We start from the raw sequence: 13,519 nt of genomic DNA, 5'->3' as shown, positions 1-13,519 counted from the left end.
CAAAGTGCACAAAATTTCATTTAGTTGGGGGAAATGCAAAAGATCCTTTGTGAAATGTGGTCATGGCTGGTGATAAGGATGCAATTTTTATTGAAAATCACCCAGAGAGTAGACTTTGGTGTTCTCACCACAGAAATAAGCATGTGAAGTAATGCATGGTTAATAAGATTGAGTTAGCAATATTATAATGTGATGGCATTACGTTTCATGATATTGTAAATCCCAAACAACAATGTGACACTCAATAAAGGTTATCTTTTAAATGGAAGAGAAAATCATATGCATAAACTGATACCAGGATAATGGGCAATAACCTCTCTTAAAGAAAACCATAAGCCTTTATCTCTTATAAGTGTAGACACATAACTTCAAAAACAAAGACAGGTTGAATGTAGCAAGGTATAACAATTACTAGAAACCAAGCAAAATTGTCTCATGAGCACAAGTATGATTTAGAGAACAACAGCAATATAACACATATCAGAATGCCATAAAGTATGAAAGCGAATTCGACAAGATTAAGTTTAGCTAAATCCAATGCTCATCCATGATAAAACCTGTAGCACCCCTGAATTACAGGGGGGCTTCTAAGACATGCTAAAGGCATCTATGGAAAACTTCAGATTGACAGCATGATGGAAGGTAAAACCTGGGTGCTTTATATCTCAGGGAATGATAAGACCAGGGTGTCTGAGTTTGCTCTTTGTATTCAGTATCTAAGTGGATGTTTGCAGATTGAACAACAAAGAGAAACTAATGAGATTGTATGGGAAGCATGTGTAAAAATTTCTAAGGAGTTCACACCCACATAAGCACGCACAACACTAGACACATTTAGCTCAGCAAAGTGCAGATGACAAGACAAATACACACAGAAACAAAAGATTTTCACACTGAAAATGAACAATCTCAAAATAAAAATGAAAGCAGTTCTACTCCAAAGTGTAAGAAAGAATGCATTGAAATGAATTTTACAACAGAAGTTTAAGTCCTGTCCACCAGAGAGGTAAGACAGAAAGTTGAAAGTAATCCAAGAAGCTGTAAGTAAATGGAAAGGTAGCTAATATTCAAGTACAACAGTACTCCATGCTGTTCAGACCCATTTTCCTTCTTTACTGCATCCAAGAGAACACAATGAATGTGACAGTGTCTCCTTCTGCATCTTGCATCAAAAGGTCTTGAGTGCTTCTTGTCATCTTACCAGAACCTCCATGTCCATGAGAAGCAAGAATATGTTTGCTGATGGAGTAGGAGATATCATGGGGAGGAAAACCCAGTTGCCCCAATCTATAGCTAGTTGTCCCCCAAAAGCAGAGCTGCCTGGTTTACATGTAGGACACTTGCCTGAGTGGACCCCACTATGCCCAGATTGCTGACCAGCCCAATCATGAACTGGTAAGTTGTGGAATGCTTTGTTCTGCAGTCATAGCTACCTGACACATGGACCCAGTGCAGATGAGAGGCCAAGATTCAACATGGCCTCTAGGAGTTACCTGGTCAACAACAGGAAGCTCAAAGGCACTGATTTCATCTTCCCCATGATTAAGGTTGCATGTCCTATTAGAAGGTGTTGAGTCATAGAGACATGCATGAGAAGATCTATACATGTGATTGATAGTCATGTGGTACTACACACATGGGAAGAGGAATCAGCCACAGCCTCAAGATTAGAGTCAAGCTCAGACAACAGAGAAAGTGTTCTTGTAATCTACTCCCTATACATCTAAACCATGGGGGTCAACTGGGGACACAGATGAAGACTTGGGGTTTCCCTCTCCTTTTTTTTTTTTTTTTTTTTTTTTTTTTCTTTTTTGCTGTGTGACCTCTGGGAGGGGTTGGGCCACCACCAAGGAGCAGGTGGGAAGCTGTGGTCAACCTTTGGAGATATTTTGCATGCAGCTCCAGTTCTCTCCTGGGGCTCTGATTCTGTGTTCCTTGGAGAGCAGGAGAACTCCTGGCAGGGAAGATAATAGCACAAATGATGCACACATGATGAAGGTAGGAAGTGTGAGCAGACCTCTGATCAGCAAGCTTTTGTTTATTCAATAGACAGTGGTGGAATCCATAGGTTGAATCTCTGTTGTGGCTAATTTTCAGGGAATGAAAAGGCAGGGTCTCGCTTATATAGGCCTCATTTAGGGCGGGACAGGAGGGTAATTTCTGGCACACATTGTTTTGGGGTCCATTAGATCCATTAGAGTGGCTTAGCAATGTGAGTAGGGAATTTCCCAGGAGCTTACTGTATTGGGGTCAGCTGACCATTATGGTGGGGGGTCAGGTGCCAGTTTCTTTTGTGTTCCTTCACTCTGACCGAATCTGGGCCTTTTAATGAAAATAACTTTATTTTCAGCCAGATGAGTGGAGGTGGGGACTGAGTATAGGGGGAAATGTACTTAGACTTATTCTCCATATTATTCAGATGTGATGCACCTTTATTGGAGCATGAAACAGGTGGGTGTTTCAGTCTTTTTGTGCTGACAGATATCAGGGGATTCACAAACCCCAGACATGCACCTGTCCTGTGACAGCCACAAGAAAGTAGTTTGTGCTTCTGAGGACATGGAGTGTGGATGGTCAGCACTACTCTACCTAAAGATTGTAATACAGTTAAATTTTGAAGAAGTAGTACCATAAGGACGAGTACTTAATTCATACTGGTTGTGCTGATTGCATAGTAAAACAATGGTATTTTGCATGCATTGCATTAAGGGAATCACATCCACTGTCACCTGAGTTTATTTCTGGCTTTTTGAATCATTGGATTTTGCTGGGGATGGAACTCAGGGCCTTACTTTTGGTAGATACACACTCCACCACTGAGCTATACCTGAGGTATTTTACCAGTTCTGCAAATGCTTTTATGTGACTTTTAGAAAATTTAAAGCTACTTAAAAGATATACATTACATTGGGATTGAACATGGCCTTTTCAAAACTCAGGCCCTCCACTCAAAAGAACACAGGTCAGCAGGTCATGCAATCTGAAATTTTAATGTATTCTCAAATTGCTTCCGATCTGACCGCACGGTAGTTTCCACGCAGCCCTGGCGTCTGTGACTCCCATTCAGACACCGCCTTCTACACCAGGAGAAATAGGAACCCTTCCCGCCAGGGTCTGTTCCCAGCGGGCAGGGAGTCCTGCTGCAGAGGGCGGGACAAGCTTCCTGTCACTCTGCCGGCTTCAGCCAGGGATTGGGTGGCATTAGCTGTCGCTCGGGGATGGGGCGGTGCCTGGAGGCGTCCGTCACGGCGCTGGGGCGGAGCTGTCCAATCAGGTGCGCGGAAAGAGGGGCGGGGCGGGCTTCCGCGGTCTCGCGCGCTTTCCTTGCTCAGCGCTCGCCTCCTTCCTCCGGGCCGGGCGCCCTGTGCTCTGGCGTCTCCGCTGATTCTGAGCAACCTGTGCGCCCCGCGAGCCCCGGAGGTCCCTCGGGAGGACGGCGGGTCACCCCGGAGGAAGCAAGGTGCGTGTGCGGCCTGGGCTGGGGACCCGGTCAGCACCTGCCGTGGGGACCCGGCGTGTGAGCTGCGGAGCGAGGCCGAGTCTGGCTGCGGTGGCCCTGGGGCCTGTCCCTGGTCCCGGGGGTGGGCTGGGCGGGGTCCCCGAGGACGGCTGCCTAGGGCGGCGGAGTCCCCGCTGGAGGGTGACCCTGGGGCCTGTCCCCTGGTCCCGCGGGGTGGGCTGGACGGGGTCCCGGCCTCGGCTGCTCAGCGTGACCTCACAGGCTAGGACCTTCCTGTGCCTGCTGGCGGGTGCTGGGTGCTGGTGAGAACTGAGGTCCTGCAGGAGGGAGCCCTCACTCTGGGGAGAGGAGAGCAAGTGACCTTCCAGAACCAACGCCCAGCTGCTGAGGTCCCCTCCTTGCCTAGCAGGAGCCACCTGGGCTGCGTGCCCTGAGAGTGGTCCCCAAGGTTGGGAGTGTGCTCAGCCACCAAGCTGGAGTTCCTGGTGAACTGCGGTGACAGGCTGCTTCCCTGAGCTGGGTCCTGTGTCCTCCATCAGATCTGCTGCCATTCAGTTCATGTTGGTCCCCAAGCACATAAGTATTTCATTCCTTGACTGAATGTAAGATTTTTGTGTTCTTGGTTGACGTTTTCGTGGTCATAGTAGTGAGATGTGAAGAGGAGGGAGTTCCTGAAATAGTTTCAGTGCTCAGTTTAGTGAGACTCTAAACATCTGGGCACTCCCGTCCTGTCCAAATAGAGGGGAATGGGCCCTGGGCAGGCTGCCCTCTCTCCCTGCTCTGCCCTACCTGTGCCTGCAGGTGAGCACCATGCCACTTCTTGCTCTCATTCCTTGTCTTTCACCATCTGTGAGGAGGCAGGATGTTCCTTGCTTCTGTCTTATTGATTTTTTTCACTAACTTAGTGCTGCATTAGTCCTCTGTCCCTGTGGTGCTGTGACCTGTTTGGTGGTTCCTCTGCCTCAGTACCTTAGACTGGGTGTGCTGTCTGAGTCTGTGGGTCTCCCAGTTCCCTCACCTGTTCCTGTTTCAGGAATCTGACAGCTTTCTGGTTTTTTAAGTTCTTGACAATTTCATCAATTTCATTCTTTTTTTTTTTTTTTTTTTTCCAAATTAGTCCCCAAGTGTGCGTATTTCATAAGTGTTTTCACATTGGCAGATCATGTCAGGTTATAGATTTTGAATGAATTCAGATTACTGGCAAATTCCAGTGCAGTGTGTGGATGAGCTCTGCCTGTTCATCCATGTGTGTTCATGCCCTGCACACGTCTATTCTCTTTACTTCCATGTGGCTACAGGGTGCTTTTCACTGAATACCATTTGCATGAGCAGTTTCCTGTATAGTTCCATGTTCATGGAAATGGTGTTTAGTCATTTTCTCATGTTGAATTCACATGTGAGGTTATTTCTCGTTTCACATACCTGCACATGAATACGTTTTCTATTGTAACATGGCAGACGTTTCCCCTGAGGTGGGGCAGCTTTCTGTGTACCCTATTGCCCTATTGCAGTTTGATGGAGTGGCCTCATTCTTAATCGTCTTGGGTTTATCATTCTATTCCTTTAAATGTTCTTTATCTTCTTATTAAGAAAACCTATAGGACAGGGACATGTTGGGCTCCCAGAGGTAAATCCAGGTGTCCCTTCCTGGTCACCAAGGACTAAGCCTTCCTGGGGCTGCATTTCATCAGTCAGAGTCAGGCTCCCCACATTGGGAATGTGTTCATCTCTCTAGGAGTGCATTTTCTTTTCTTGTCTCTTTTTTCTTTTTCCAGGTTAAGAGTGCTCAGCGGCACTGTACCACTGAGCCACATCCCCAGCCCTAATTTTTATTATTCAGAGAGAGGGTCTCACTCCCTTGTGCTGAGGCTGACTTTGGACTTGTGATCCTGCTGTCTCAGCCTCCCGAGCCACGAGGATTACAGGTGTGATCCAACAGCAGTTTTCATTCTGTGGGTGAATCAGGCTCCTTACCTGAGGTGGTTCAAATGTTTGCTCTTCTTTCTGTTTATTTCTTTTTATTCCCATTCAAAGCATTCAATAATTGTATTGTTGTCTTTTTATTTTCTTGCCTGGAAATTAGTTGACTGAGAGTTACAGTGTGAGGAGGCCTTGGCCATGCAGCCGCAGGCTCTTCCCAAGTGAAAGCTGCCTGTCTCCCTCCTCTCCAGTCTGACCTGACCTGGATCCCACCTTCTCTGAGATTGGGATCAACTGCCTTGGACACCGAGTGTCTAATTCCTCACACATACTTGTGACCCTTTGTCTAAGCAGAAGATGCAGGAAGAGTCTCCTGAGAGCAGGAAGATGACAGGAACTACTTGGGAAAGGGCTTAAATCTGCCTGAGTAGAAACATCCGCATGGTGGGGCAGGTCCCCTTGCAGGGAAGAAACCCTGCCTGATATGGACTTTTGCCAAGAACCTGTCCTTCTGCCCTCACTTATCCAGGAGTCTGATCAGTCTTCTATCACTAATGGCCCCAAAATGTGCATGTGTGGGCTGGGGTGAGAGAGGGGTCTTGTGCAGCCCTGGCCAGTCAGCAGGCAGCTGGTGGGAGGGGGTGGCCTTCCACAGTCACAGGCCTTGATCTCTCACCCTGTGCAGCTCAGAATCCATCTCCAGGACTGTGTCTCCTCTGCTGTGTGAGGCCCCCGTGGCTCTGGCTGAGACTGTCTCCCTGTGAGCTGCAGGTGCTGTGAGATCCCCAGGAAGGATGTCTGGACTTTCCAGAAGGCAGGAAATGGTGAGTGGTGGGGCCAGGACTCCTGGGGGAGGTGGGCTGGTTAGAACTGGTGGGAGCCAGGGGTGGCTGGACTCTGGCCTCCCTCTGTCAGCTCCAGAGTTGGCCCACCCAGAGCTGAGTCAGATGCTGCTCCAGCTCAGCCCTGCTGCCTTCAGGCCTTGGTGTGGGCTGGTCCAGGGTGGTTCCCAGTGTGCTGCCTATTCTGCAGCCACTTTGGCAGAGCCCACTGTGCACAGCTGGACCCCTGCCCAAGGCTCTGAGTGTGCAGTGTAGGCAGAGGGCCTCAGGGGCTCCTGACTGAGGTGTGGGCTCCTGTGTGGAGGATGCTGACTGAGGGGTCCCTTTACTTCCTTCTCCTGAATGCCACCTTGCTTTCCCCACCTAGCCACTGCCAGGCTCTCAGTTGATCCTCAGAATTCCAGCTGTTCACATTTCCAGATTCTGATTTCCCCTTCAGTTTCCAGCATTCCAAGTGACTTAGCCTCATATTGAATTCAAGTGGGCAGAGCATGAAAGATTGATTGTCTGTTCGTGAATTTGCCATGATGGGAAAGCAGAGAGCAGTCACCTGGAACTCTACTGTTACTGCTCTTTGTGCTTCTCTTCCTTTACCTTCCCCAGGCACAGACACCTCATCAGAACAACTTGTGCACAGGTTTCCATTGCACACCCACAGGATCCTGTGTCCTCAGGCACTGTCCTTCCCTGGGGCTGCCACAAGCTGCCCAAGGCTACTCTTTATCCTGCAGGGTGCAGGCAATTTCAGGCCCTTGGTCAGCTCCTTCTAGAGGACAGCCTGAGGTTTGGGGTGTAGCCTGCCAGGGGAGCAGCTGGAAGCCCTGGGGCTGAGAATCTCTGGAACAGGCCTCATCTAGACAGCGGCCTCCTTGGGACATGGTCTTCCCAAGCCCTGTGTCCATTCCGTGGAGACAGGTGGGCAGCCTGTGGATGCTGGTGCTGAGGCCAGGTCAGCAGTGATTCCTGCCCCTTGCGTTCTCTCACAGTTGTCAAGGAGCAAGAACTCTCTAGAGCATGAGAGCCACACACGCCAGTGCAGTGCTGTGCAAACCTGAAAAGCCCCACAGATGGAGTCCTGGTGCAGGTCTCCTGGGAAGGCGGCCAGGGAGTATTTCAGTGAGCAGGACCAGGTGGGAGGAGGCCAGCTGGCAGGGACCTTCCCTGGCCCTGGATCCTGACATGTCTGTGCTCCCTGAGCTCCAGTCCTTTGTGTGTTTCTTACCTGAAATGTGCTGCTTGTTTATATGAGACCCAGGTTTCATCAAATGTGAAGTATATTTATTCACACATGAGCAAAGTAAAATATTCTAAAAGAGTAAAAAGAAGATTTCCAAAAAGTACCTCGTTTGTCTTTTTTTTTTTTTTCCATTTGATTTGAGTTCTCATCTTTCTGATTCATCTGAGTATTTGTAGAATATTTCTGAAAACTCACCTTTTTAAAAACAATTGATTTCAAATGAATTTTTGTGTGCTCGGTTGAACAATGCTCCTAGTGAAAAGAGAAAAATCAATCTGTCATTGTTGGTGCACAAAAGTGCTACATTTCCACAAAATACATGGTAGGTAAATTTGGAGTCCAAGAATTCATGACAATGTAGGTTGCTTTGGACTATGAAGATCTTATTTCCAGGTATCACCACCTCTCCAGAAACCTGACGGCCAGGTATTTTCTACAGTTCTCAGGGGTTCTATGCACTCTGCTAATGGTGTCCCACGAAGGACAGATTTTTCACTTTTTGGTGTTGATTCACTGTTAAATTTCACATGCAGATGAGGTGCAGTGAGCTAGCTGCATACTTGTGCCAGTGCTTTTCGATCAGATCAGGCCACCCGCACTTCTGTCTCCTAACATTTGTCCTTTCCTGGTGTCTGTGCACTGCTCCCCCAGCACATTTGAAATGCACAGTGACATGGTATGCACTGTGGACCCCTGCTGTGCTGGAGGGCAGTCCTATGCACTGTGGACCCCTGCTGTGCTGGCTCCTGCTGAGTGCATTCTGGTTCCTGATGCCCAGCCTCCATCCCTGGTCCCATCTCTCCTCCCTACCCTGTCTTCCTCACCTCTGGTTACTATTCTGTACTTACTGTGAAGTCAGCTTGCAGCTCCCATGTGAGTGAGAGCACATGGCGTGTCTGTGCCTGGCTAATTTCACTTAACTGATATCCTTCAGTTCCAGACTCATTGCTACAGATGACAGAACTGAAAACAGTTTTTGGTCAAATCATATTTGTATATTCTCCTTAATCTTGAAGGTGGTATCATATTCCGAAAACCATTCCCAAATCCATCTTGAGAGACTTGTGTCTGCATTTTGTCCTAAGAATCGGTGAGTGTAGGAGCAGAGTGGGGTAACCTGATCATTTGATGGTAATTGGAGAACAGAGAGGGCAGATGTGCATCAAAAAGAAACTATTTCAGGACAGCTCTTGGGCTTGCCAGTCCACGAGGGTACTGGACCTGAGAAGGTGCACATGGCCCTGATGAGGCTGGGTTTTTCTAACCCAGGTTGGGGGAGGGGAAGCTCAAGGACTCCTTGTCCTCCTGGGATTGGCTGTGGTCGTTTGTCAGCTCCTGATTGGTTGCTCCCTCGGGCATGTGCAGGCTGCTTGATGCCCTGCCCCCATCCAGTCATCCTAACAGTGAGGTTTACATCTTACTTCAGGACTTTGGTCCCCGTGGATTTCCTGTGCACCTGTGCTGTAAGGTGAGGCTCTGACTTCAGGTGTTGATATGAACAACAAGTTTGCCAGCCATTCATTCCCCAGAGGTCGGGTTCCTCTGGAGTGACCCTGGCCCCTTGCACATCCTTTCCTTCTCTGGATCAGCATTGTCCTGGGCCCCCATTCTTCTCCACTGGTGTATGTGTCTGCCTTTAACCAGAGCTACACTGTCTCTGTTACTGTATTTTGAGCAGGTTTTGAAATCAGAAATATGATGCTTTTCACATTGTTTTTTTTTCTTCCATTTTTGAGTCCTTGTGATTCCATGTGAACATTAGAATGATACTTCTTATTTTTGTATAAAAATGTCGCTGGTTGTGAGCATGGTGGCACATACCTATAATCCCAGTGTCTCAGGATGCTGAGGCTGATGATGCAGAGTTCAAAGGCAACATTGGCAAAAGCGAGGCTCCAAGCCACTCAGTGAGACCCTGTCTCTAAATAAAATACAAAATAGGGCTAGGGATGTGACTCTGTGGCTGAGTGCCCCTGAGTTCAATCCCTGGGACCCTCCCCACTTTCATAATTGGAAAGTGATTGAACTGACCATGGTTAATTTGGATAATTCCTTATCCTCACAAAAACCAGATATCTTTACATATATCATTTCTTTCAGAAGAAGTTTGTAATTTTGTTTTTGCAGATAGTTTCTCAACAAGTTAATGCAACTTTCACCCTCTGTTTCATGTCCTGGCTATTTTCCATTTCCGTTATGCATTTATTCATCTCACTCTCTACCCTGGCTCTTTGATGTCCCATGTATTGCAGGCTTCTCCTCCAACTTGTTTTCATCTTTTACTTTCCCTAATTTTAATATATTTGAATTTGTTATTCTTCATTATTGCTTACTGTTCTTATGTAAAAGTACTTTTCTATTCCCTTAGAAAAAATTTCTCTGCAAACTTCTGAAAATTTTAATTTTGTATTTCACACATCTATAATGAATTAATATTTGTCCCTGGAAGTGAGGGCAATGATTAATTTTTTTTAATTAGATACCTGTTTGTTATGACTCATTTTTTATATTGTATATGAATGTTTCTACTTTTCTACAATACCTTTTATGTCATTTTTCAATTTTCTGTATGAATTTCAAGCCACTAAAATTTTTCTTGTTTTATCTCTTTGTTCATCTCCTTGGTAATACTATGCTGTGTCCAGTAGGATAATATAAAAGTTCTTTATTTATAGTCTCAGTCACTTAAGCCCTCTGAACATGCACTTTTAGACTTCTTCCCCATCACACAAACGCCATAGTGTATTTAGCCAGTCCTAGAAGGAATAGCGTATTATGTAGCTAGGCTTTCTGGCACCAGTGCTTCCTAGACTATAACTGTGCACAGCATTTACTTTGCAAGATACCAAAGTGGTCATGTGTTAGGTTTGTCTGTACAGCCATCCCTTCCTACACATTAATTTTTTCTTTACTATGGATAACTATGTATGTTATCCATACATGGTTTTGAATAACCATTGTTAATCAAAAGTGTCTTTGAGAAAAACATTTTTCTATGGTACATGACTGTATATTGGATAATCCAACAGTCTGTTGTCTAGAATATGATTGGTGTTACACATTTCTTAATTCTTATTGGACTTGGACATGTACTTTTTGTTGATGACTGTACTTCTGTTTGTTAATTGCCAGAAAAAGTATTTGCCACATATCCCATTGTATGTTGATATTAATTGGAGGATATCATCAAATTGTTTCTTGATGGTTCCAACTTATGTACTAGTTGGTTGCATTTGATCCAGAGTGAAGCACCTACCCATTCTATTTGTTTTCTTGGTGTAGTCACACAGGATGAACTCAATTGCCATTTACCATGTTGTGATCACATCAATGAAATGTCTACTACTAGCAAGCTCTTAGACTCTTTATTCAGAGAGTTTTCTTTCTTTTTGTTCCTTTATTTTTCTTTCTTTTTTTTTTTTTTTTTTTTAGACATGGGCATACCTTGATCCTTTAAGCTCTAACATAAGAGTGGAATAAAGTAATAGGATTTCCAAAGTAAAGCAAATGGCCAGTAAATACTATTTTGTTTTCATACACTGTCAATCACTATGAGTCAGTGAAAATGCTTTGTTTGGTGGGATCCCTCCCAAAGACGTAGCTCTCCCTATTGGCATGTTCAACTTTATCTTCAGGGATTTCTAAGGAAAGGTACTGTCAGGAAAACTAGTATTAGCTCTCTTCTGCACATTAGGTAGTATGGCTTCATGATTTCGTATATTTGATATGCAGCCTACAAAGACATTAAGGGTAACGTGGGAGCACTCCTTCCTTCCTGGACTCAACAGTGAGAAGGGTGTTTTTTTTTCTGATGCTTTTCTTGATAATTCTAATCTTATGCCTCTGTTTTAGGAAATGAGTGTACACAAAGAATACAAGTTTTTTTTTTCTCCTTTTTTAAAATTTTTATTTTGAAATAATTACAGATTTACACAAAGTCATGGGAATAATATAGGAAAATCTCATGTAATATTCATTCACATTTCCCCAAGAGATACATCACAGTATCTATAGAATGGCATCTACATTGGTTCCATAGTTTAGCTATTGTGAATTGAGCTGCTGTAAACATTGATGTGGCTGCATCACTGTAGTATGCTGATTGTAAGTCCTTTGGGTATAAACCAAGGAGTGGCATAGCTGGGTCAAATGGTGGCTCAATTCCAAGTTTTCCAAGAGATCTCCATACAGCTTTGCAAAGTGGTTGCACTAATCTGCAGTTTCAACAACAATGTATGAGTGCATCTTTCCCCCACATCCTTACCAATATGTCCTGTTGCTTGTACTCTTTTTTTCTTTCTTTTTTTTTTTTTCTTGGTGCTAGGAATTTGAACCCAGGGCCTTGTGCTTGCGAGGCAAGCACTCCTACCAACTTAGCTATATTCCCAGCCCAAACAGTTTTGTAGTTTTTATTTTATTTTATTTTATTTTTTTATTTTTTTCCTCCTTTGAGCGGCCAGGGATTTGAACTGTGGTCCTTGTGCATGCTAGGCGAGTGCTCTTCAAAAGGAGCTATTTCTTCAGCGCTGCGTGTACTCTTGATAACTATTCTGAGTGGAGTGAGATGAAATTTTACAGTAGTATTTATTTGCATTTCTCATATTGGAAGAGATGATGAACATTTTTTCATATATTTGTTGTTCAAATGTGTATTGTCTGTGAAGTGTCTGCTCCGTTCCTTAGCCCTTTTATTGATTGGATCATTTGCTTTTCTGTTAAATATTTTAAGTTCTTTATACATCCTGGAGATGTGTGCGCTATCTGAAGGTCATGCGATCAATATTTTCTCCCATTCTGTTGGCTCTCCCTTCTCTTTGATTGTTTTCTTTGCTGAGAAGAAGCTTCTTAGTTTGATTTCATCCCATTTATTGATTCTTAATTTTACTTCTTCCACTCTAGAGGTCTTGTTAGGGAAGTCAGGTCCTAAGCCAACATGATGAAGATTTGGGCCTGCTTTTTCATTTTTTCAGCACAAGGTCTCTGTTTTAGTGCCTTAGTCTTCGATCCACTTTTGACTTGGGTTTTGGGCACTGTGAGAGACAGAGGTTTAATGTCATTTTTTTACATATAGATTTCCAATTTTCACAGCACCATTTTTAGAATAAGCTATGTTTTTTCCAAAAGGTATTTTTGGCACCTGTGCTTAGTATGAGATCACTGTGGTTATTTTAGTTTATCTCCTTGCCCTCTTATTTTGTACCTTTGTTCTACATGACTATTTTGGTGACAATTTTATTTATGTGGAATTTTCTCTGTGTCTTTTATTTTGTACCTTTGGTCTACATGTCTATTTTTGTGCCAGTATCATGCCAGTTCTGTTACTATTGCTCTGTAGTATAATGTGTAATGTTTTGATGTGTCCTGCTTCATTCTTCTAACGCTTGCCTTGAGTATTCTGAGTCTCTTTTTTTTGCACATGAATTTCATGATGGGTTTTTCTTTTCCTATGAAAATTGCCTCTTGGATTTTAGTAGGAATTGCATTTAATCTGTATTACACTCTTGATAATATGGACATTTTGACAATATTATGTCTGTCTAAGAGCATTGAAGATCTTCTTTTCTCCAAGGTCGTCTTCAATTTCTTTCTTGACTGTTGTGTAGTTTTCATTGTACAGGTCTTTCACCTCTTTTTTTGGATTGATTCCCAAGTATTTTATTGTTCAGGCTATCTTGAATGAGGTTTTTCACCTATTTTCTCTTGCAGTGTGTTCCTCACTTATGTGTAGAAATGCAATTGATTTGTGTATTTTTTAATATTCTGCTGCTTTGCTGAATTCATTTGGGAGTTCTAGAAGATTCTGGTGGGATTTTTTGGTCTTCTAAATTTAGACTCATTGCATGAGAAATAGTGATAATTTGACTTCTTCGTTTCATATTTGTATCTCTTCAATTTCTTTCACCAGTCTGATTGCTCTGGTTCAGAGCACAAGTTTGTTTGTTTTTTTTTTGTTTTGTTTTTGGTTATGGGGATTGAACCCATGGCCTGTGCTTGCAAAGCAAACATTCTACAAACTGAGCTATATCCCCAACCCTAAAATACAAGTTTTGATGTCCAAAT

General features: G+C 44.1%; 1 protein-coding gene across 16 annotated transcripts in view; it reads left to right on the top strand.

The window, feature by feature from the left end:
* The window catches only part of LOC306663249 (zinc finger protein 124-like), a 368,872-nt gene that overhangs the window by 42,028 nt on the left and 313,325 nt on the right, over positions 1–13,519 (top strand). For 6 of the 16 annotated variants that reach the window (XR_013764403.1, XR_013764410.1, XR_013764411.1 and 3 more), the window contains one exon: positions 6,066–6,204. The exons of 2 other annotated variants lie outside the window; for them this stretch is intronic. Coding sequence is in view for 2 of the 14 variants with exons in the window: in XM_079143683.1 (XP_078999809.1) it covers positions 6,066–6,160 (95 nt within the window). In the remaining 12 variants the exon portion in view is untranslated. Of the gene's footprint in view, positions 1–1,126; positions 1,779–3,291; positions 3,461–3,866; positions 4,262–4,554; positions 5,100–5,543; positions 5,691–6,065; positions 6,205–13,519 lie in introns of those variants that run through there. 8 more of the 16 variants (XR_013764404.1, XR_013764414.1, XR_013764405.1 and 5 more) reach the window with 7 other exon arrangements.

This window comes from Sciurus vulgaris (genome assembly GCF_902686455.1).
Source record: "Sciurus vulgaris genome assembly, chromosome: 6".
Lineage (NCBI taxonomy): Eukaryota > Metazoa > Chordata > Mammalia > Rodentia > Sciuridae > Sciurus > Sciurus vulgaris.
The sequence above is the reverse complement of the archived record's forward strand: the minus strand, read 5'-3'. Positions and strand labels throughout refer to the sequence as shown.